The sequence below is a fragment of the Thermobia domestica genome, chromosome 18 (assembly GCF_964235325.1).
Source record: "Thermobia domestica chromosome 18, izTheDome1.hap1.1, whole genome shotgun sequence".
Lineage (NCBI taxonomy): Eukaryota > Metazoa > Arthropoda > Insecta > Zygentoma > Lepismatidae > Thermobia > Thermobia domestica.
Genome location: NC_137471.1, coordinates 132,373,879 through 132,400,762, shown reverse-complemented (window position 1 = coordinate 132,400,762; position 26,884 = coordinate 132,373,879). Strand labels below are relative to the sequence as shown.

Sequence of the window (26,884 nt, the reverse complement as noted above, 5' to 3'; positions counted from 1 at the left end):
TGCGGAAGTACCTTAAGATTCTGAAACATGTATTTTTGAATAAGGCACATACTAGTTCCTAAGTGAAGTCTTGACTCGACTACGGTAGCTCCCATAGTTTTGAAGCTATAGACCTTTGAAGATTTTTTAAAAATGTTTTTGGCAGCTTATAACTCTGAAAGGAAGCATATGTGCACCCAGGTTGCTCTATACTTTTTGTCTTATTCTGGTGTCAGGAATCACCTCCCAAACGTTATCAGTGGTTTTCAAACATCATGTATAAAAACACGACTTAAATAATATTAAAGATTTTAGAATATTCCACTTCCCGGTTCTTCGGTTTCTTAATTTAAACCACTGAATTCAGTTGTTCCAACAATTTTATTCATAAATGAATATGCATGATGAATAAAGTTACACACCATCTCTGGCGCGTGGGGTTCTGGTTTGATTCCAGTTTCTTTCAAGTGGGATTTGTGGTGGACAAACACTGTGTGCAAGGGTCTTCTCGGGATTCTTCCGTTTCCTCCCACTTTCGTTATTGAATCATTATCATCCTACCCATCATTCCCATCTCTTAATCTCGGCGCACACTTATGAGACTTTAAACATTTACAATAAAAGTTATACATTACTAATTATACTCACCATACAAACACGGGCTGAAAAAATTGAATTACTATTACAAATCCTAATGTAATAAGGATTAGTCCCAGATTTAGAAGCAGCATTAAACAGCAGACGCCTTTTGTGTTGGGGCAGAAAGGATTAGGAGTAGCCATAGTTTCAATAACTACTCCTCCTTTTCGAGAAGTCTTTGTTTTCACTGTAGAAACCTCAGATGGAACACCGCTTCTATAACTGCGATAGGAATAGTGGCTCGGTGCGTGACTAAAATAAACAAAAGAAAATATAACATTAATTCTCGGTTTTAAACTAAGAAACAATACAATGAATTTGATTATGTGGAGTAATTTAAAAGTGGCATAATATTAAATTCTGTTAGCCATAATGCCGAAAATAAATAAATAAATGTAAACAAATTTTATTGGAAATAATATAGGTTTCTCAAAACGCCTGTCACTACTTCACAATTAATAGCTTTAGTTTTAATTATAGAAAACTTGAATAAGCAAACATAAATCATGTACAAAAGGGTGGTTGATAATTACAATAATTTATTAAATATAAAAGAACTCAATATAAAACTAATTAATTGAAATGACAAAAAAGAGATTTAAATGGGAGACATTTCAACTACATAGTAGAAATCGTGAACATTTCCTATTGAAAAATCACAAGTAGACATTTATCCGTATTCTATGATAAGAGAAGCATTGTCACTTAGGTTAATACTTGGCACAAGATACCAGAAGATACAAACTTTGATACGCGGGAGAGATTCATGTCAAAACTCCAAACGACGGAGACTTTGGAAGATGTACAGTACAGATTCTACCAAAAATTACTGCCTTGCTTCTCCACCGAACTTACCGGCTCCCGAAGCATATTTACAACAGTCTTTTATATGTATCGTGTAACTGTGGTTAAATTTCTCTTAAACCTATTTCTGTTATGACCTACTCACCTACAGAAGTCACGTAGCATAGAATAATATATTCAGAATTATACTGTTAGTTGGAAACTTTTGGTCTGTTCTAACTCAAGGAACATTAAGAAATAAATTTCAGGTTCTTCACCCTATATGAGAAAATAATTAAAAATATATAACTTTTTTCTCAACTGTGATTTACATCTCAATCACAGAACACTTGCAATTTAGAACACTTGCATAAGCTCTGAAAAATATTCAACATGTAGGCAAATAAGTTGATATTTTAAAGAATTAAATTGGTATTTTTTTTTTAAAAAAATGAGGAAATTAGTTTCATTTAATAAGTACTGCGAAATATTAATGAAAAACTAGAGTATTGCTTCAGTTATTATTTTAAGTGATCGTATACAATCAATTATGCATTATTTTAAAACAATAATCCATGAAAGTTATCAAAAAAAATTGTTTCATTGAAAAAGAATATGAAACGATCACTATTAGTATTCATTTTTCGAGGCATGCATTAACAAGCATATGATTCGCTAGTATCTGTTAAGAGTCCAACCTTCACAAAATTGGAGATAGTCTCTAGTAATAGACTATGTACACAACACATTTTCATAACTACAAGTTACCTTTATGTACTGAGTGTTTTTACAATAAGCTCAACTTCGATGAAGTGAGGGAATAAATGATACAAAATTGTTGCTGTAAGCACAGCCTTAATCACTTCTACATTCTCTGTCCATGATCTGAGGTCAATTTTCTTTCATTTTGTATATATTATTATCAGTCTTGGGAAGTAACGTAACGGAAGTAACACATTACTTTTTAAGTAAGATTTTCTAGTAACGCGTTACATTTTTTCCAAAGTAACTCTAACGGTAACGCGTTACAAATTTTTAAGTAACGTACCTAGTTTGTTACTTTTTCTGGGTTACATTTCTAATGAGTAACAAAATATATGTCTATTTTTTCGGAAACAAATGTTTCTCTCCTATAAGTGAATTTCTCAGAATGAAACAATAAAGTATGAACTATGTCAGTGACAGACACATAGAGAAACAGATAAGATCTTAGTGCCGCTTGCTGTTTTTCCAAGATGAGTACATCTTGAGGGAATTCACGTGTACTGATTGTAAGCACCTGGAAGATTTTGTCATAGATTTTGACAGCTCCAAATCCATACATTCAGTAAGTGAACTGCGAGTGCAATGATAGTCTAGTTTATTTTGGTTGATATTGTTTTTATAAAGACGGAGTACGAAAATATTTTACATTTCGAACATTTGAAAAAAAGTTTGAAGATAAGTTCTTTTTGTAGTTAAATTTCTAGTGTAGACCGAAACATTTGGGATCAAGCTATTGTCCAAATTTTAATATTTTTTTACGCGTGCTCTTAATAATATTATATTAATGCTACCTTCGATACAAGAGTTAAGATCTATTTGCCAGGAGACCTAGACCGGAATTGGGAAGATTTGCTTGCATCTAACTTTACGGGTACAGGATAAAGCGATTCAGAACGTGCAATAATGCATTTATGAAGTCAGCGAACACATCAAATTTCCAATAAAGTAACTGTCCACTTGAAAGAATATAACAATGCCACTATTATCAACCTACAATTTTAAACATTTACGATGATTGAGGAAAATCAGAATATGCATCAATAATAATAATAATAATAATAATAATAATAATAATAATAATAATAATAATAATAATAATAATAATAATAATAATAGTGGTAGTAGCGTTATTTTGTAAACAAGTACAAGACTTTTGTTGATATCTGTGGATCTAAAGATTATGGAATATGTCGAAATAGTTCTGTGAGATATAATTTATTATAAGGTAAGAATAAAGAATAATAGGTTGATCAAGATTTCTCTATATGATTCCAGATTAGGCCTAATACATCCTCACATCTGTAATAAGATAGCTGTTATTCCTGGATTGGTGGTTTCTATTATTTGCTAGAAGATTCTGTCTTCCTGTTGAAATCCAATATCAATAAATTATTACCATTTTACGAAAAAACACTGGAGCAGTACAGACCTGAGTCTACTACGGTAAGAGAAACAAATTGAAGGAAGGTACAGTACGAGTACATCTATTTATAAAATCAACTTTTATTTCACTTCTTCCATCAATTGTTGCAACAGCATATGCAAGTTTGTGCCCTGCAAAACACAGAATACGAAACTCCTGTCTACAATATGAGCATCATACTTTGGCATGTAAGATATTTAGTTCTTCTCCAAATATTCATCTAATACAACATTCTCGGGCTTTTGAAAAATATCAAGTAGAATAGCCGAGGAAAGTTACTTCGAAAATTCCTCATTGTTGCAATTGCAGTCATTTTCGTGATGGGAAACAGTGTAAAGCTGATAGCAAGTTATGTTTTTCATCCGGTAACAATGAGCATTCTACGTCAACCTGTGTTAAGCGAAATATGTTAACTAGTAACAATAAGCAAGACACAATCAATATTGATAAACAGATACAAAAAAATGAGTATAATAGCAAACTACTCGAAAAGAATTCCCGATGTGATAATATATCAATATCTGTTTAACAGCAAGGAAGACATAACAGTAACAAATTAATCCAAACTAAAGGAACGGTGAACATTTCGTCAGCTAGAAGTAACAATAAAGATAACCTTGTTATCACTAGACATTTGTTTACATACAGCAAACATAATGATTCAGCAAGCGGAATTAACGAAGTCAATTCAACTATCAATTATACTGAAAATTTCAATTTCACGAGCTATGAATCAGAAGTTTTTGAAATTCAGGAAAGTTGATGTTAAGGAAGAACCAAAAACTTAAGAAGTTGATGCAGTGAGCGAACTGGCAGTAAGAATGTACAGACGAATGTTTAAGAAACATCAGAAGAATAGAAACAAGATGTAAGAGGATACCTAATTTATTTTCAGGAAAGAGGAGGCGGATGTTGGAAATTAACTACTTCATATAATCGTAATTACGACGTGGAGCAAGAGTGCTAAAGATCTGGATACATAGATTTTAGATGGCCCAAGATATAAGAAGGAAGTAAAATATTTTGTAAACAAGAAGATAAAAGATGTTTGTGATCTCTCTGGATCTAAAGATTATGGAATATCGAAGTGTTATATCAAATTGATTCTGTAAGTAATACAATCTGTAAGTAATTGACAAGACAAGAATAAACAAGAATAAAGTGAACGAAATTTTTTATATATGACTCCAGATTAGATCTAAGACATCCTCACATCGGTGGTTTCTATTGTTTACTAGAAGATTCTCTGATTTCCTGCTGAAGTGTAATAGCAATCAACTAATATTACCATTTTTAGAAACAACACCAAGGCTACGACAAACTTGAAGGTTCCCCGATTCCAAATTTGCTTTAAACTTGAGCACATACATAACATAAGGCTAGCTTTAAAATTTCTTTAAATTGACACACTCATCAAGCATAACTTAAAATGTACACTTGACAAAGTCATACACAGAGAGAATCTCTAAGGTTAAGTCTATCAAGGAAAACTAAGGGCAAACTTACTGGTTAGACTTACTGTAGACATACTTGCTTACTGGGTAGGTAGTGTCATTAATATGCTGATTCCTGAGATATGGACAAAATCATTCAGTATTCACTGATAAATACATAAATTAATATTCATTCAGTATTACTCACTAGGCATGATTCCAAAGTTGGATCTCGAATCTGGGGATAGCCTATATATTTCCTAAAAGGGTTTGTTTCAAAACCGTTTCAATCCCTTGCCCAGAAATGGTCCCACCCCTTCAAGGTTGAAAACATATAGAAAAACTTGACCTATATGTCCTATATATCAAAGTACTCCGCATGGCTAGTAGATTAAGAGTATAATATGCACTACCCAATTCTATCTCAAATCAAGGTAATAATCCAAAAAAAAAAAATGATATTTATCCTATAGAAAATGATAAATATCCTATATTACTGAGCCTCATTATCACACCGTAAAATGATCGTGAGACAGTGTGAGTTATGTAGCCCTGACGCCTTAAAAACAAAGGTCAAATCCTGGCAGCACCATCTTGCCAGGACTGTGATGTGTGTTACATGGCTCTCACACATAGCCAAAAACTCAAGGCAAGCTCCGGCAAACAACATCCAGCCGGAGCCTTCTTCCCTTTCATTACTCAGGCTTTGTCGTGGCTAGAGGGCTTAAACCCTTAAAGGTGACCAATCGGGTTTACATAGCTACAAAGAAAGAGCTGTTCGGATGGAGTAAATGAGCTCAAATTACCACCACGACTAGTTTTTCCTAATTAGTAACTTAAAATCTATCGAACGTTTTTGTACCGTGTGACATATCAAACAACTCGTCAAGATGAGCAGTTGACGAATATATAATGAACGTAGTGATCTGCCAATGTATATGGGTGAAATAGGGAAAATACAGAAAATGAAATTCATACACCAGATGCGCCACATTTAGCCATAACAATGAATCACATTAGTTGTGATACCAAATGACTTACTGTTGACTGGATATTATGAATATGCTTTTCTCAACTTTATAGGTCCACTAATATAAGATATTTATAGTGAAATAATCATGTTTTTTGGTTTTATTCACTAATATAGTATGTAATTGAGTAGTGCGTATTGTATTCTTAATCTGCTACTCATGCAGATCCTTGATATATATGACATATAGATCAAGTTGTTTTATATTTTTCCAACCCTGAAGGGTGGGGTCACTGCCGGGCAAGGAATTGAAACTTGTTTTGGAACTTACTCGACAAAGCCTTTCAGGAGATATATAGGTTATCCCCAGATTCAAGGTTCAACTTTGGACTCATCCCTGGTCAGTCCGATAAGCAAAAGCAAATGAGCTGTCTGACTTCCGTTTCAACCTATAAACTATTACAAATAATTAACAAGACTCTTGATGTAATATAGAACACCAACTTACCTGAGTTCTGATGGAGCTTTATAAGCAGCACTTGTGACATAGATTTCTGATCCATCTTCATCGTAGCGATGATTTGCCGAGGAAGGTCGTCCAACATAATTCTGTGACTCTTGGTTTCTAGAATGATCTTTATGGTTGCTATGATGATGACGATGGTGATGGTGATGTCGACGATGATCTGGGGTAACTATTCTCTCATTGGCTATCATGTACTCTGACATTGTTCGGTCAGAAGGCGCTCTCTGGCTTTCTTCACCGTCTGTCGAATAGCCAGTTCGTCCATCATCTGTGATTTTGGCTGCCACTCCTCTGTGAATGTACACAGGTGATTCTCCAGATATGTATCCATTGTTTTTACGTGCCATGATGGAAAGTTATTAACATAAGCATGAGTTAATTTTTCTTTCTTATCTTCTATCTTCTGTTTTTGCTAGCCCAATTCGTACCAAGCTGAAAAGAAAAGAATTTTGATGAACTAAGAAAGGTTTATTATAAATACTAAATATTAAATTACTAGAATCCACAAGCATATTTTGAATCTAGGGTCTCCATATTCTAAAATACAAAATGAGGACATTTTTCCTTTCATTTGGCTAACTCGTTATATAAACATTTACATTCAACACAAGAATGATAATTTTTAACTTTTATTTTCAAGTTCGCTTTTAAAACAGTATGAAAATATATTGAAATGTATGAAAAATTATTACCAAGAGTACTTATGCAGCATCATGTTGACTTTGCCTATCCATATTTTTCAGTAGATCTTTTTTTACTGACAATTCCTTCTTTGAATACAAATGTCCAAGAATACCTTTACATGTAAAATCTCTTCGAAACTGAATTGACAATATATTTGAGCTCAGAAAGTACGGACAAACCATTGAGTTTCTAAAAATGTTTGCTTATGAAAAAGGTTAGTCTCAAAACGCTGACATATGGCCACAATACTTCAACCATATAAATACTAAAGTAGGAGTAACGAAGCTTCCTGGTAATATTTTGCGCCCCATCCGAACCTTCTATCCACTTGAGCATGAATGAAGAGATATAAACCTTCGTGGCCCAGTGGCAAATCTAGAATTGCGCGCGTCCCTTCAAGGAAACATTTCTGTGTAACTTCCACAGATGGCAAAAGTACTTTTTTTCGTCAATATAATAAGACCAATATTCTGCTCTCGTTAGTACAAAGTAGCTAATATCTCCAACTGCTATAGGGGGTGCGGTGGCTCAGTGGTAGAGACTTCATCTCTGGTGCATACAGTCCTTGGTTCGACCCCAGCTTACGTCAAATGAACTTTGTGGTGAACAAACACCGTGTCCGTGGGTTTTCTCGGGGTTCTCCTGTTTCCTCCCGCATTCTTCATTCCACCATTTCATTCATTTCTCATCATCGTCGCCTCCTTTAGCCTAGTTGGCATAATCGTGTGACGTAAAACTTAAAGATTTCATTTCATTTCATACCTAATATTCCAAGTATTACATTTGGCTATTTTTCTATAGCTTAGTTTTGGGATGCTAGAAACATGCCAAATTTCATCGTTGAAGTCCTGCCGGAAGTGCTTAATTATTATGGGGTGTAGATTCCCATTTAAATAACATGGGGAAGAGATTTCAGTTTCCCATAAAACCCCACTAAAGTCGAACAATTTTATTTTTGGTGATTTACTTAGATAATGTTATCAAAATCCTACAGTAATTCAAATTTTCAAGTTTCTTTCAATTTCAGTTACTTAAAAATATTAGATTTAATATAAAATATAAACAAAGAACCATTTAAATAATATGAGGATTTGCGTTGTTTACACAATATGTCGTTTAAGAAGCACATAGATAAAATAGTAGCAGAAGCATATAGGATATTGGGTTTTTTAATTAAAAACACGCAAAGTTTGACGGATGCAAATTCTATTAAATTATTGTTTAATAATTTAATAAGAAATAAATTAGAATATGCATCAATAATTTGTTAATCAAATTTCAACTTGTATCAAAAGCAATTAGTAAATATTCAAAAGAAGTTCTGACTATATCTATATATTACAAGAGATATCATGAATCGGCTTTAACTAAAAGAATTCCATATATAGAATTATCAAAAGAGTTTAATTGTATATCGTTGACTGATAGACGTGAAATTTTGGATCAGACATTTCTATATAAGTCAATAAATGGAATAGCAGATAACATTGATTTTCTTCAAAAAAAATTAGTTTTAATGTTAGAGAATGCAATTTGAGACCAAGAGATTCATTAACAAATATAATGCCCAGAACTGTTTCTTTACAAAACTGAGAATGAGCAAGACTTATAATATAATAAGTTAGCTAGGAAGCATGGAGAACTAGACTTCAGTATTAATTTAGCAAAGTTTGTAAAAATGTTAAAGAATATATATATATATTAAATACAAAATGAAAACATCGTTCGTTTGTTATTATTCGCTGTTGTAAAATGAATAAATTGAAACTGTTGTAATGTAATGATTGACTGGCAACACTTTCTGTGATCTTTCTTTTTATGATTACATTTATTTCCTATTATTATTATTATTATTATTATTATTGTTGTTGTTGTTGTTTTCTTCATGGGCTTCTCTGGCGGGGGACGGGGGGACGCGTCCCCCCAATATTTTGGAATACGAAATATTCAATATTTTATTTTAATTTAATTTATTTAGATACTCACTAGCAGTTAGATCATTTCCTTTGATGTCCCCCCCAAATTTTACATGCCAGAGACGCCAATGGTTTTCTTTGCAACATGAAAAATGTACTTCAATTTTTATCTATACTTCTATAATTGGGGATTTATTCCTGTTGAAGTTCGGAGGTAAATAAATAAATTTTTCCATTTCCCCTTTTTACGTCCTAAATTATAAGAAATACACTTTTAATAATATTACTGTTTTTTTTTTTTTTTTTGATCCTATGCATATAAGCATGCAAAATTCCAACTTTGTACATCAACCGGAAGTACCCGTGATTTTATGTCAGTAATTAAATTCTTGCAGCTTTACATATTTGAGAACAGAATGGAAACGGAATATATTCTTGGGACGTTTAATTGATTGTAGGAAACAGCTTCTAGCTATCTATTATCAGTTTATTCTATAATAATCAACGTCAAAACCGGAAGAGATTGATTTCTTCCACTTCCGGTTTGAATAGAGGATTATGAGGGTAATGATACCCATTCTCAGAACTCTAAATCGATTTTAAAAAACCGTTACCTGTTATCGTTTCTGCTCTATGTAGATCAATAGCGAAACCGGAAGTTGTAACGGATTTCCACCTTTTCGGGTTTTAAAAGAGTTAAGAATGGGGATTACTTAATCGTTTACCGAAAGCTGCTTCTCACTATCTATTACCGTTGTTGCTCTATAGAATCGACGTGAAAATCGGAAATGGTTGATTTCTAACACTTGTGGAAAATCACTCCCCTAGCTATTGTCCTAACTATTTCTTACTATTGTCCATCTAAATTCTGACCAATAGGGATGGGCACGAGTCGAGCTAAAACTCAACTCGACTCGAGTTTCGAGTCGAGTCAAAAGTAATTTCCTCGAGTCGAGTTCCGAGCCGAGTTACTGTTTTTTGAGGTCGAGTTTCGAGTAAAGTCGAGTTTGATAAATGGCTTGCTCGTTCATCTCGTTTTTGCTTGTTTTGAAATCATGGCCTGATTAGACTGGAAAGCGAAAGTTATGACAAACGTAAACAGAAATGTGAAATACTATTAGTGTTCCTCACAGGGTACACTACTCTCATCTCGTCTCCTTTCGATAACGAGACGACAATAAACTTTTATAACGAGATGGCCTCAAATGTCGTGAGCATCAATATAAATATATACTGAAGTTCTTACTATCAAGACTGACCTGCGCGGTCGAATTTTTGGGCCGAAGCAGAAGCCCAACCCGGACAGTAATATCAAAGCCCAACCCGAAAAGCTCGAGCCAGCTTGAGTGGTATGAGCCATCGACTCTGGTTCAATTAACCCGTTGTCTCGAGCCGGCTTGGTTGGAATGAGCCACCAATTTTGCTCAAGTGAGCCATCGGCTTTAGCCAGCTCCGTTGATACGAGTCCACCGGCTCGGTTGGAATGAGCCACCAATTCTGCTCAAGTGAGCCATCGGTTTTAGCCAGCTCCGTTGATACGAGTCCACCGGCTCGGTTCGACTCGGCTCAACTGAGCCGTTGGCTCGAACCGCCTCGATTGGGGTGAGTCATCAGCTCGGTTCGGTTCGGCCCGGGTGAGCCGGTTCGGTTGGGTGATCTGTTAGCTCGGCTCACTTCTCGGTTTGGCTTGATAGTGAATGAGCTGTAGCCGAGCCACTCGAGCTGTTGACAACCCTAAATCCGGGCCGGGCAGTTTTGATTAAGTTTGGCAGGCTCTCTATAACTTTTAACAACTGTTGGATCGAGCCTGAATAATTGTTCCTTCGGACTCAAATCCAGAACCTTGTGAACGACGTCCTTGCCTCCTGAAGACTTCTCGACGACGTAGATCTGCAGTTGACTGGTTTTTAGTATTCAGATACAAACCGCCTACCTTTCACGGTTATATACTGTGTTGTTATAATAATAATAATAATAATAATAATAATAATAATAATAATAATAATAATAATAATAATAATAATAATAATAATAATAATAAGTAGTAGTAGTAGTAGTAGTAGTAGTATCATTGATAATAGTTATATTGTCTATGTAGGATACTTGAAAGTATTACTTGAAAATACGCAAATATGAAAATTCGACCTGAATTCGAGTTGAGTTGGAGGAAATTTTTCGAGCCGAGTTCTCGAGTCGAGCTGAAAGAAGACTGTTTCGACTCGAGTCGAGTTGCAAAGAGAACTCGGTCGAACTCGCACGTTCCCATCCCTAGTGACCAAAATTGATGGTGATCCATCAAGTACCGGTACTTCTTGAGACTTTTTGTCTTCCGGAGGGACTGACACACGGATTAATGGAAGTTGTAGCCGATTTCTATCACTTCAGTTTCAATAGAGAATTAAGGTTGGAGATAGAATGTATTCATAAGATACTTAATCGATTGCAGGAATCCGATTTCCGCTATCTATCACCGCTTTTGCTCTATAATGATCAAAGTGAAAACCGGAAGGGGTTAATTTCTAACACTTCCGGTTTAAGAATCATCGAACTTTCGACCCTCTATGACCTGGCCAAAACTGACGATGATCCATAATGCAATTATTGATATTGTTCGTCTCCCAACGAACGGAAACTGCAGCTGTATAATAATGTAATGAGAGAGTTGTTGCAGCAAATCCGTATCACACCGCTGGAGAGTTGGCCAAGGAACTCCAGAACACACATTCGAGTGTTAACTTTCATAGAATGTCATGTAATATACTGTAATAATGCAGTTAGGAGGACGCAGTATTTTTCTACTCACCCAAACAACGCATTTAGTGGGGGAATGAAGGATGTGGGAAAATGCAAAAATTGAACTTCAATTTTGAAGTTCTGCAAACTGTGACAATCCAAACTCCTTTACGGTGACCTTGCTACTCGTTTTCTTATTATTTTAGATGTTTTTTAAAATTAATTTTCATTTTATCTATTTTGCAATTTTCATTTATAGTTCTATATGCTTGAGATTTCCCAGCAAAGAGTACTCAATGAAGCTAGTCTTACGTAGTATGTTTAAGTACGGTACGTGCTTGAAATGCAGATATTGAATATCCAAAAGAAGAAATAGAACCACAAAATACAGGAACCGACTGTGTGGGGTGCCGGTGAAAGGAACTAGGGATCCAGAAGTTTGCTTGAGCTTTTCGAGTTTGTATTGATTAATAAAAATGTAAGAATGTTATAGATTTGGTAGTGATGAGTATTTACTGCCTGTTAATTTAAAATTTTTGGTTGTTATTTCTTCTTTGTGGAAGTAAGTAAAAGAACCTGGAGGAATATTTAAGTAAGTAAACTTTATTAACACTGAGAGAGATTATATGAAAATGTAAAAATATAATAAAATTACATTGAAATAAAGTAAATTTAGTAATTACAAAATATTATACACGAGAGACCATACTTGGCTCAGATTCTTCTCCAACTAAGATTTTACAAAGAGAAAAAGGTTTTACATGAATGTTAGGTGTCCTCTCACCCACATGACTGAGTCTTTGGCTGCTTCCGTCCTCCCCTTAGCCAGCCTGGATATTCTCCTTATATTCCCCACTTTATCTCTCTTTAAACAATTAAGAGGCCTTGTTTGTTTGTTTATTTTGTCCCTTAGGCCAAGTTATTTGAACAAAACATTTTAATAGTTCTTCATCTTAGCACATATTAAATTATCTTATGCATTTTTTTCTTACAAAATCTGTTTCCCAACACAGTATTAAAACCTTCATTGCTATCTTGTTAGATGAAATCTGGCAACCAAACAAATATGAAAATGGGCCACATCGAAGTTAAACAGAAATCTGATAAAAAAAATATCAAATTAATTTATTTTACTAGGAATTATCGACAAAGGAAGATATAAAACTTTTATGTTATTGATTGTAACTTAACGAAAATTTATTTCTAGATTAATATCATATCTGTCTTGGTTCAGGTTTAAAGATTTTGGATTTTGATTATGTATACACCAGAGAAGCGAACATTAAAAATGATGATTCAGCTGGAAAATTGATCAAGAGTAAAGTGAGGTAAGTGGTGCGGTTCCTGTGGGCCAAAAACACCAAACCTGCTCAACTTTACAGGCAGATTGTATAGGTGTATGGGGAGGACTACGTAAATTTCAAAGCAACATGTAGGGAAGTGGTCTCGCACCTTCAGAGAAAGACGAACCAATATCGTTAATGACAACACAGCGGTAGATCCAGTACTTCAATCAGTGACGTTATGCTTGGAACGACTAGAGCCCCCTATCTACATTCCTGACCTACTCCCAGTGGCTTTTACCTTTTCCCTGTTTTAAAGCAACACATTACTGGTCACCATTATCTGGCATGTGATTATGTCAAAACCGGTGTCTCACCGTGGCTACGAGAACTTGATGCGGATTCCTATGCAAGTGGTATAGAAAACTTTATCTGCTGTTGTGATTAGTGGTTGAATAAAAACTGTAATTACATCGAGGACTATTGTTGAGTGCTCAGGTGTGTTGATCTTCCAACTATATTTCACACATAAACCATAATAGGTTTTGTAACCTCCCTTTTTTCGATCATCTCTCGTAGTTAATAATTAACATTTACACACAGTCTTTATTTCTAGTTTCAGTAGTAAAAGAGAGTGATTATAAATTATTCATCGGGTTTGAAAGGACTGTATTAAAAACTACATAACACATACAATAGCGAATTATACATGAAAATATACAGAAACTGTCCAAGTTTAAGACATTCTGTTATAAATGTTCGACGTGGCTTCCTTTCGTCACAAGAATTTAATATACGAACATGGGTACCCGAAGGAGAGGGCAGGGTGGGGCCCAGGCCCCTCCTTGGCTTACGAAAATGTATGCGAAATATAGCAAATCACGTATATTAAACACCAGAAATACCAGACATAACATAACAATCATGGAGATGGGCCACCCTCTAGAAAATTTTCCTCAGGTACCTCTGTATACGAGTATTTAAAGTGGAAAATATTTCTTATATAGAGTGTAAATACTAACTGGAAGCAGTTACTGAAATATCGTCAAATGAGCTAACTTCATATTTCGGGCTACTTCGTCATTTGAACTATAGATGGCTCTAAGATGTTGCAGTCTTCTCTATAGTCTGGCAGAGGTGTTGTAAACTCTTCATGCAAATACTACTACGATCCAGAGCAAGAAAGGTAAAAATGTTGCTTCTGGTAAAGTTATGAGTCATGGAAAATTCAAAATATCGCTAACACTACTAGTTACACAGGAGGATCGTCCAATGAAAATCATTGTGGGATATGCAGATGCGAATATAGTACATGCATAAACCTCACTGGCTTTACCTCTTTACGACCAAGGGACTCTCGTATCTTTAAACTGTCCGAAAATTGCACTGGATCATTAAAAATGTTTCAATTCTCGAGTGTTGAGCATTTAAGATGCAGGGGCCAGACACGTAGCCAAGGGGTGGGTCCGGGGGGTCCGGACCCCCCCCCCCTTCGGATCCAGAAATGAAAAATATTAAGGAAGGATGAGACAAAAAGAAACGAGAAAAAGATGAATCAGCGTCAAAAATATAAAGCTACAGCAAGTGTTTTATTACTCTTTCTTATGAACAGCTTTGTGTGGAGGAAACGGGGAGGGATCAAGTTGAAAATATATGTTATTGTCACGGAGTATTCCGAATTCCATCTAACTCCATGCTAATCCTATGAACTACAAATGACGATCGATAAACCAGTTCGATCAGATAGACTCTCAGGTAGAACTTATGAAATGCCCAGAATCACCAATAACATGAGCCATTTTGAATTTCGCGGCAACATTAATCCATTTTATAGGATGTCTTTACTCCCGAAAGAGATCTCGTTGCTATCCTTGACGGTATTAAACGAAGAAAAGAAAAAGAAGAAGAAAGAAGACAAGTAGACCCGAGTTCGAATGACTTCGGAAGATTATATCTTTTTATATACTTCTTTATATTCTTTTACTCAAGATTTCTTCATAGTCTTTTTATTAAAATACTTACTAACATATCTTCATTTTATTGGCCTAACAAACCAATATGGATATGTTGCCAGTAAAATAGTTAAGTTTAGATTGATCGATCCCCTGGTGTGTAACCACAGTATTTCATATCACGACCCCCTCCCCATTACGAAATCCTGGCTAAACGAACGAATATAGTTGCCAGTAAAATAGTTTAGAATGATCGAGGCCCTGTTGTGATAGCCACAGTATTTCGTCACGGATCCCCCCCCCCTATTGCTAAATCCTGGCTACGTGCCTGCAGGGGCTACATAAAAATCTTTGAAATCTTTCAGTTTAACGTTCCAGGATTATGCTCTTTACGCTAAGGGAGACGATGGAAGAATTGGTGAAATGAAAACGTGGAAGGAGACGGGAGCCCCCAAGAGAAGCCATGGACACGATGTTCTCCACCACAAACTTACTTGGCCGGGGAAAGATACAGAGACTCCACGCACCAGAGGTAAGCGCTCTACCACTGAACCATCGTACACCCTCCAGGATACATACACCCTAGATACGTACTACATAAATGAGCTTAAATTACTCTATAATAATTTTGTAATCAGCCTCTGTTTTGTGTATTTTTTATCACCAGGGCCCGGATTTTGTTGACAAGTCAACTTTTTTCTGTTATGCATAAGACAAGGCAAATTCTAATAAAAACGTTATCCATCAACTCTAGGTTCTAAAAATATATATTTTTAGGGTCAACTTTTGGTCACGTTTTGCCGTTTTGAAATTTCAGGTTACTTTTTAATATTTTAAGGTAACTTTTAGGTCACTTATGGTCTTTTTATTCTTTTTGTTCTACATAAGAAAATCTTTAAATGAACACGGTTTACAGTTGTAGAAAAGACGAACTTGAATAATCTCTTTTCTTGCTTCCTGAGTATTGGAGGTGGAAAAACTGCATTCTTAACAAGCTAATAAAAACTAAACTGTAACTGGTTAACGAAAGGTGGGGGTTGGTAGGTGTCCAAACAGATAGTTTTGGGTTGTTGACCACAAAGGATGTGATCATATGAATAACTAAAAATGAATTAGAAGGCGTACAAAGATTTTAAACAGGGTTTTTATCTATTATTCTCATGTAGTCTAAACTTGCTAAGTTTTATTGTTTAAGAGTGCTTTCTAGTTTCAAATCGGGAGTGAATTGACGCTTTCAATACTTACAATGCCATACAATGGACTGATCAACGGACACAAATAATCAATAGACTGCAACTAACTGAAACAAAACTTTTTGAATATGAGTGACAAACGTTAATTAAAATCCAATGGATATTTAAAAAATGTCAATGTTTTACGAAATAAACATTTAAGAAAACGCAAGTTTTAGGTCAATTTTTGTGAATTTTAGGGGCATTTTACAGGAATATTAGTGTCATTTTATAGGTCACTTTTTAGAAAATTTTAGGTCAACAAGATCCGGGCCCTGTTTATCACCTACTTATGTATTTATGAAGTATATAGGAAATATTAGTATTGACATACACAAACATTATAATTGCTAACATTATGCAAAAAAAATATAAAAAGCTAAAAAAAAATATATTATCATGAGTAGAACTGCTTACGCTTGTGTGTTACCAAAAAAAAAATCCCTTATTGATCTTAGGGACAAATTTGTCCCAGACCATATTTAAGTAACCGTTGAAGTAATAAACCCACTATGACGATCTTTGAAGTATGCATTTCAGTTTTGGCATAAATGGCAAAAAAAAAAAAAATGTTTTTTCTCCTTGCTACAACTCTTGTAGCCCTGAAAGGATTAATTGTGTTTCATGTCCAACATGGGTTTGTGGAATGTGTAAAAGAAATGCAAGGACCAATTCTACATGAGTGAAACTTGCGAAGATGATGACTCACATGTGAGATAGGTGAAGATGGTGACTCATGTGAATTGATCGTGTTCTGTGCGGAAACAGTTTTCTGTTTCCGTAGGATACTCTATTACTAATTATTATTATTATTATTATTATTATTATTATTATTATTATTATTATTATTATTATTATTATTATTATTATTATTATTATTATTATTAAGCATATTGTGCATTTCAATATATACAAACCAGGAAAGTGATACATAAAATTATATTAAATATATATGAAAAGTTGGATTACTTTGTAATTTTGTAATATACTTGTAATTGTGTGTGCAGCGCTTGTTGGCCATCTTGCTTGATGATTTACATCATCATGGATTAATTTTATCCTCCCTAATCACAGATGACGAAGTTACCCAGTTCATGAGATAACTAAGATCACTAAAATGATTGTGTATCACTCCCCCCCCCCCTCAATACGATGGAGGGACTTTGTTCTTTCTTCAGTACATTTGTGAAGAACAACATGTTGCTCGCATATGATTTTTGTTTTGTCACTTGGCTCAATGGAATATGCCAAAATCTGGAGAAAGTTACCCCGCTTGACAGTACCTATCGTATAAGTACGATGAACTTAAAAGTAATCAAAATTGTTGATTAGAATTTTAATGGGAATCTTATTAACGATACAAATAAAATAATTTACTTTTCATTCATACATAACGTAAAATAGAAGTATTTCATATTGGGCTTATTTTTACTCCACCTACATTACGAACATTATTTTATAATTGCCATAAATATTAAAGAATAGAATAACAACAAGTACTCAAAGAATTGCTGGAAATCTTCTGAAGATTTAGAGGGAAAGCTGAAATTCTGAACCCACATAAAAATAAATTCTGAATCCATATTTTTCGAGATATAAGGTATTAAAATGCTTATATATGTGCAACCTGCACAGCGTCAGCATGCTCTGAGTTTAGTTCAAACTGTGTACGTATTCATTTCCACATAAAATCCAAATATACAAGAGCAACAAACGAAACTATTTTAAAAGGGATAGGAGAGAAGAGGACGCTACTAGCCACCATCCTTCGTAGAAATGCCAATTGGATTTGACACATCTTGCGAAGAAATTGCCTTCTTCATACTGTCATACAGTGACGAAGCGTGCTGTAAAAAAATCTGGGTAGACAGACACAAACACACTCACATACACACATTATATATATATATATATATATATATATATATATATATATATATATATATATATATATATATATATATATATATATATATATATTTGTAGGGTATTTGCTTTTTACTTCTATTTTTAGTTCTGATATTTCGTACTGTATAAAGGATGCTGATATACACTAATCACTATTCCAAGTAAGATGACCCCTGATGACCCTTCATAAATATAGTATTAATGTTTAACTTTTCAATATTCTTTGCAATAAAGGTTTACTCTGTTCCTTTAAGTATAAAATTTTATAATTAATGAAATTTAGTGTACAATATTTCTTTTTCCGAAGTATAGATTTCTGAATGGTACCAACATTTGCTAGAAATGGGGCATTACTTCCCCATGCCCTCTATGGAGATAGCCATTTCTAAATACCTTAGAAATGAGCTGTAAAGTAAAAAAAAAAAAAAAAAAAACGATAGAAGTAAAACACCTTACAACACCTAACCTAATACCAAATAGGGCCTACCTTACCTAATACCTTAAAGCAGCGTTTCCTAACCTTTTTCAACTTGCGGCACACTACGGGTATAACTTGAATAATCGCGGCACACTCATAGATTTTATTATATTTAAATATAAAATACAATGGTATCTTTTTCTGTGATTACTGCTCTCCTCACAGAGGAAAGCTGGATCACTGATTGTCCACCATGGTAAATTATTATGCTTATTTTTCATTTTAATTTAAAAATAGAAAACAATTGCAACGAAATATTGGACTTAGGTTTTTAAATATGCGCTTTCTTTTTCGAAAACTGCATCCAAACTTTCACTAACAATGAAGATCACTAAATAACGAACGAACAAACAAATCTCTTTTACTTTTAAAACACAAATGTAGGTAATTCGTATGCATGTTTGTTTTGTTGAAAGGATTGAATATTTTAAAATTTGAAGTTAGGAAATAGTCTGTAAAGTCCAACGAAGTGGAAATAGTCCAACAAAGAAGCAATAATGGTCATAACGTCATAACAATGATAGCAAATATCTTTTTTAATATTAAAAATGTACAGAAGAGTAACGCGGCTTGAAACTTAAAATTGTAGATTCATATTACAGGTTCATAGTAATGTGAAATACAAACATACATTTTTCCCTGTGTCCTGCAATTTAATTGCTATAGAATCAATAATTTTGTTTCGATTTACTCGCGGCACACCAGCGGCCCATTCACAGCACACCAGTGTGCCGCGGCACACCGGTTGGGAAACGCTGCCTTAAAGTCTTGTAAATGAGCTCCATACCCTGTTGTTCATTTCGGCGAAAATATTAATATTTCTTTCTTAGGATTCAGGTATTTCTTTCTTTGGATTCAAAGCTTCCACACCAAGTTCGTTATTGTAAGTGTCCGTAATTCAGGAAGTGTTCATAATTTGTCATGGTGTTCGTTAAGTAAGTCTTCACTCTTTTCAGGGCACTCAATGAATGTTTTCAAAAAACTGAAGTTGATGGAATGCTCAATACCATATTTAGTAGCTTTGTTGTCTCCCTGATACACGCTTTGAAGTTCATCACTGAGAATAAATTTCAAGTATTCGGGAAGAGAAATGTGTTGATTACTATCGGAACGTAAGTTGATAAGTTCAATCTTAAGCTGATCTGAGCAAAAAGTGTTAGGAAAGGTGGATATCAAGTCATTCAGTTTGCCGTATGGAATAATTTCTTGATGCATATACTAAATATTCTAAAATTTATTAGTTCTACAATGATCAGATTTTTGTATTTTTTAAATCTTTCATCTGCACAATTATTGAGCGAAGAATCTAATATAAATAAAATTGAGTTTGCTTGTGTGTTTGTCTGTCTTTATGTATGTGTGGGGCCTGGGGATCAGACGAGTGGACCGAGTTACCAAAATTTAATCACGGGTACCTTGGTCTAGGCCACAGACCAAGAGGAAGCGGTTCTTTTTTTTTTTAATTCGAACCACGTGGTCTCCGAAGAGGGAAAAGGTGTTTACCGGGACATGTAAAAGTACTTGTCACTTTCGCGAAAAACATAAAAGTGATAGAATTGCCAATACATCTCAACTTTTCGTTAGGAGGGTCCTTTTTTATTCTGATATTGCACACACATAGGGACAATATATATATATATATATATATATATATATATATATATATATATATATATATATATATATATATATATATAGTAATGTTCTTCAAGGGTACGTTATAACAATTTAACATTTTATAGAAGGAGTTCGAAAGATGGTTGAAAATAAAAACAATTAGAAGAAATAGCGGTCTGTTTCTGTCACTTACAAATCCAGCTTAAAATAAACGAGATAGGCAACCCTCTAAACGTAGACAAAACAGCAAATGTCTTTTTGCAGGTACTACTATACAGCGCGAGTCTTTGGACTTGAACTTGTCACGTGGCTTTTCTCCTACGCTTCTATATGTTGATGCAAGTTAAATGGATGCAGCAGAGAAGTAATATTCAAGGTTTCGCGAGACACTTTGCTTTCTGTCTTTCATATGGAAGCATTAAAAAAATAAATAAATACATTATAGGAAATTTTAAGTTCAGCATCTTTAAATTACAAAATTTTAAGTTAGTAATTTAGACCTAATGGCCTAATACATATAAAATTCTAAAGGGTACACGCTGTCTACCCTTTCTCCCTTCAAGCCTCGCCACTGCTGCCATAGAAGGAAAGATGGAAGGAAAGCGAAGAATAAGAAGAAGAAGAAGAAGAACACAAATGATCGATGATTTCAGAAATAAAAGAAACTATTGCGAGTTAAAAGAGGAAGCTGACAATCGAGAAACAGCGAAGAAACATTTCCAGGTCCAAACTGAAAATTAAGAAGAAAAAAAAAACTTCATTAGTCCCAAGACCTGCCAATGGGCGGAATACTTAATAATAATAATAATAATAATAATAATAATAATAATAATAATAATAATAATAATAATAATAATAATAATAATAATAATAATAATAATAATAAACAATTGCCTGAATAAAAGCAACCAAAATATCATTTCTCAAAGTGATGAGTGACACACTCTGGTAAAAGTTATTGGAAAGTTTACTGCAACAAATGTAAGTTTATTTTTATACATTGAAATACTTTAAAATTGTGACTTTAGTTCTCTTTTTTTAAAAAAAAATGCGCGCTAATGCTTTCGGAATCATCGAATTTCAAAAAACAGCATATTTGTATGAACTCGCGAAGCCCCAGCCCACCAAGTGATGACATTCAACTTAATATTATTGGAATATTTTGTGCAGAAAATGCGTGTTCATTTCCACATTAAAAGAAGAAATACTCGCCATTACTGTCTGATTATAAACCTTCAAAGAACTGCCTGAAATAAACAACCGGCATAACGTAATCCAAGAAACCGTCGATCCACTAGTAAAAGCTTAGTACTAGAAAATTTATTGCAAAAAATGAGGGTTCATTTCTATTTAAAGAAATAAACAAATAAAATCTTTTTTAAAATGTGTCATTCAGATATCGACGGTTCCAAAATAGTCTTTTTGTAGGTAACCCGTATACTATCAGGGTTACATGTACAGGACCGGAACGCATACGATCGGAAGCAGTTACTTGCATACGATCGAAATAATAACAAAATACATTATGCTATTATCAAGCAATATTAAATAACAAATATTTTCTTGGAAGATATATTGGAGAAAACCGTCATACGACAGAAACGGCATAGGACCGAAAGGGTACAGGATTAAAACAGGATTCTGAGCTGAATTTTCAGTCGTATGCCGTTTCGGTCATGTGCCGCATCACCTACTATCATCGTATTCGTATATATTATCACCAACTCTAGTATTCTATTTTTTTAAAATAGATCCAATAGACCAGCTGTTCACAAACTAGGGGAGAAAGCACGCAGAGCAGACCTGACATGAAAAGCATGAAATACATTAAAGAAATAAAGGCTACAAAATTTACCGAGCGAAGTTGCTCAAGTGGTAGAGTGTCGTGGGTTCGATTCCCTCTGCCGACCATCCTGACTGGGGTTTTCCAGGGTTTTTCTCAGTCCTACCAGGCAAATGCCGGGATGGTACCTACTGAACAGGCCCTAGCCAATACCTTCCCAAATCCTTTCCATTGTTATTGTTGTTGTTAGATATCCAGTGTAAAATGGCCTCTGAGCTTTATCTGGTGATTGTTAATTAAATAAATAAATCAATAAGTAAAATAAAATGAACTTTAATTTTTTTAATGCAAAGGTGTCATATTTTTACTGTATTGAACAAAACTCAAGTTTACATTGAGAATTTGGTTTTCCACTTCAAATGTATTTAGTAATATTAGTCAAGGAAGGAAACAAAGAAATAATAATGATTACAATCAAACTTTTCAGTCTACTTTGAATAAGAACTGAAATGACTCAATTGACTTGTAATTTATACAAACTTAATTTATATGAAGTTTTTTTTTAATGTTACAAAATAATAGTGTGGAATTTGAATTTTTTCTAAATGTCAAAAATTATACTCGCTTGTGAACATAAATTATTATTGTTGTATAATATTATATCGCTAGATTCTGTACTCTCGTTATATCAACGACTTATTAGAGACGTTCACCCGATTCACCATAAACTTCTGGAGCAGATTCCAGCCTTACCACGTTACACTTATTCTCCAGCCGACCATCTTCTTCCAATTGAGGACCGTTTTAACAAAACTCAACAAACACCGTTTTCAAAATTTTACAGGTTTTTTTTTTTTTTTTTTTTTTTTTTTTTTAGTTGTACTCAATATCGTTGATTCAGAAGATTTCAAAAAGTTAATAGTGGTCATCCATGTAGATAGGGATTGATAAAGGAATAATTGAAGTTCATCACTAAAGGATTTTATTGGGGAAAAGAAGTTAGGAATTACAAATTTTTACAAAACTCAACATATCCACTTTTTCATGTATGTTTCTTCTTTATTTTATTAAGGCAGGTGTTATAGGTATACATTCTAAGCATTTAAATTCAATGGGATCTTAAGTATATTACATTTTGTATATAATATCAAAATAAGAAATTACAGTGTATTGTAAAGTTATATTTTTCTTTTAAGTTAACATGTGAATAGAAGTTTCTACAGTAACTAAATTTGTTTCTCACATCTTAAACCTATTATGAAATTCATAGTCATATACTGAAATGGCGACTAAAGCAATCCTTCATAAGACAATTTAAGATTTTTAAAGCTGTCTGAAGACAATACAGGAACACAGTCCTCCTTAACGTAAAGGTTCTTCATAATATAGAATTTTGTCTTCAGTTTCAATAACATTCCCTTGCACAACTTTTGAAAAGAACTCTATAATAATTTCCTTTGAATCTGTGAAAATAAGACATCAATTTCTTCACGTCATTAGCTTTATTTTTGGTTACATGATTCACTGATGGAAGTTGAGGTATTTCAAACATTATTGAAGCACTTCTCTTTCCAGGTTTAAGCACTTCAACATCTATCGGTCAAGCAAAGTAAGTACTTTGAGAAAGGCATTGTGCCCTGGTCTCAGGTCTTCTTGCATAATGCAGTACTCTTCCCTCAGCTATCTTGAAAGGCAATTTGGCTTTCATTAAACGTTTGGAGATTGATTTATACCGTAACTACATTCTTAGTTCTTTTCCAATAACTCTGTCAGAAGGCAAAAATCTATGCCCACCTAATGGGAAATAATTTTGAAAAATGGAGATAATTGTAGAATCTCGAAAAATGAAGATGTTGAGTTTTATGAAAATTTGCTATATTCAGGCACCTTTTAAAACGGCAAATATTTGGTTTCCTCATAAACTTATTTTCTGTTAGCCATTGTGTCAAGCTCATATTAAAGTTAAAAAACGCATTTCGAAAAAATGGCGTTTGTTGAGTTTTGTTCAATTCATGAAAGTGAACAAATGTCAGATTTCTATAACCTTGCCGTCATCCATTCATCTTTAGCATATGATTTCGTTGCTGCACTCCTTCGTTTACACTAAAAGGGCTCCAAGTGTTTACACCCACCTCTGTGTAGCCCCAAAGCAGAAGATTAATGTCCTCTGTCAAACTAACACATACCCTAGTGCTTTGTTTACAGCACTTCATCATTTACATCATATGCTGTCATAACATTATTACGTTTAAATAACAAGCATGAATGAAAGAATAAATATAATAGTTCAATTCTGTAGCAGTTTAAAATTCCTTATTTACTACTAATTTGATGGCACTGGCCCAAGAGAAGGCGTAACCTTCTGCGGCCCGCCCATCTTAGGATGGGAATGAAACTGTACTTAATAATAATAATAATAATAATAATAATAATAATAATAATAATAATAATAATAATAAAAAGAAGAAGAAGAAGAAGATCCTGTATGTGCCGTATACCTAAAGAGCTTAAAATTGATATTAATAAATATGCTCGGGTCTCATGTACTTATTTCTCTTCAAGAAAAAGTAATATAATTTCAGAGTTAATTCCGAGGCAAAAATTCAATTGACAGTGAACACCCATTAAAAATCTCACGGAGCACCCATATACTAGTCACCGCCTATGCTCTTCAGCATTAACCCTTTAATAGGCAAGCATTGATAGCATTACCATTAAAATATTTAGTTTGCTTTTATGGTTGAACCATGTCTTCCTGATCATAATTTCGTAATTTTTAAAGTATTTTTGTACTTTGGTTACAAAATACAGGGTGTTTATTTGAAAGCAACATTACCATAAAATAGGTCTTATGTGTAGCTACTGAGCAGCATTGCCCTATTATGGTCAAATATCATAAGAATACTCTCAATAATTAGCAACAGTTTTGTTGAAATATTTTTCTACAGAGCAAGAAACCGCAAATAAAGTAATTAAAAAGAACTTTCGCGGAACGTAGGAGACAAAGCTTCTACAATACTAAATTTGATTGTCCCCTATTGACGAAGATTAGAAGTATCTAAAGAAGCGACCCGCAAATCATGTATATGAATATTGTATGAAAGCAATGATGCTAATTAAATTATCACTGAGGTTATAATTCGTGCGGATAACGCAATCGAATGCGATGTTGCTTGAGAGCGACACTGCCCACTAAAGAGTTACATTTTCCCGTAACTGTGTATAGTATTTTTTTTAACTTGGTGTGCTAAGGTTATTTGCGTTACCTATGGTGTTGTCCATGAGACGAGATGAGATGACAAAAAAGGTTTTTGTCTAGTGTCGTAAATATTTGTAAAAAATTGTCTCAATTCTAGAATTTTCTTCTCTCGTATATACCTTCTGCATCTGAATGGGCCCCCAAAATTTACAGAGAAATCGGCGCCCTTGCACGAGAGGTCCAAGAAGAGTGTATTCTACGAATATTTAAACCATATTTATTATTGGTTATTGTGTAATGACTTGCTTACTTTTAACCATTGACAAAAATGTCTTCATTATGTTCGTACAATTTTAGCAATTTATACAGGGTGTCCGTAAAGTTGCGCAACCCAAAGTTTGATTGCGTGTATCTTTTGAATCAAGAAAGATAAAGACATGAGACTTGAAACAAATATAAGCATGTTCTATGTAAATATTTTTCAGATCATGACCAATGTTAAAATTTGTAACGTTTTTGTGTAATGACGAGAGAAATTACTGAAGGTGTAAAATAAAAAAAAAAATGTACAAAATGAAGAAAATCAATATTCAGTTGCAGGAAATTGATTTCCTGTAGGTAAATCCCTGTGTATATGTGCACTATGCATCAACATTTACTCATTGGTGCAAAAATGCAACAAAGTTCATGCAGTGTTGTCATGTAGAAAGGCTATTTAATGCAAGTCTGTAAAATGGGTGTTTTTTTACACAAACGCGACCCCTTCTAACACTCTTTTCGTAAAATTACCGCAACAGGTGTGTTTTAGGTTAATTATAAGCAATAATAATTTGCACATAATTAATAACTTGAGTTTTTATCGCACTAATTTGCTATAAAAATACCCACCTGGCAGCTGGCATAAAAACTCAAGTATATACATATATATAAAATTAATAACTCTTGAATCAAAAGACCGATCTCGATCAAATTGGCTACATAGATGAGGTTCGGACCTGTGATGGTTTTCATCATTTTACTTTGATGGTACATCTTACGGGGAGGAAGAGGGGAGAAGTATTATATTAGTGTCGAATCCATAACTTTCGGGGTCTCTGAGACGAACAGTGACACTCCCAATACCGTTTAAATCTAAATTTAGCCCTTTGTGCCCAAAAATGAAGCATATTCTCCCCGTGCGAAGAACGATTATTCTTGCTAGTATCTTATATCTCGAGAAATATCGGCGCAAAATTTTTCATTGTTATGCGAAATTAAAAGCTAAATTCTTGCATTAAATTGTGAGTAGGTCTCAGTTATTTATCTTAACTGTGTGGACTAGCGTTTGAAGACTCCACCCAAATTTAAATTTGATTTCGTTGAAATCACGAAGTGCATATTTTTTTTTTCTTTGTGGAAGTGAAAGCACATTTACATTGTATAAGTATGTTAGTGGGTGGTGCAAAAAGCTTTTTTTTTTTTCGATGACACTACTCTCGCCTGAGTGTTATCTTGGCTACGCTGGCAATAATCAAAAGAAGAAAAAAAAACAATTTGGATGTCGTGTTTATTGTAAACTACTTGAACACCTACGCTATGTTA

The 26,884-nt window shown here is 33.9% G+C and overlaps 1 protein-coding gene across 1 annotated transcript in view; it reads right to left on the bottom strand.

Moving 5' to 3' along the window:
* LOC145675966 (uncharacterized) overlaps positions 1–26,884 on the bottom strand; it is a 79,857-nt gene that overhangs the window by 8,955 nt on the left and 44,018 nt on the right. Inside the window, exons 2-3 of the mRNA XM_081746784.1 lie at positions 6,501–6,950; positions 628–870 (exon numbers count right to left, since the gene is read on the bottom strand). Of these exons, the coding sequence (XP_081602910.1) occupies positions 628–870; positions 6,501–6,865 (608 nt within the window). The 5' untranslated portion in view covers positions 6,866–6,950. The remainder of the gene's footprint in view (positions 1–627; positions 871–6,500; positions 6,951–26,884) is intronic.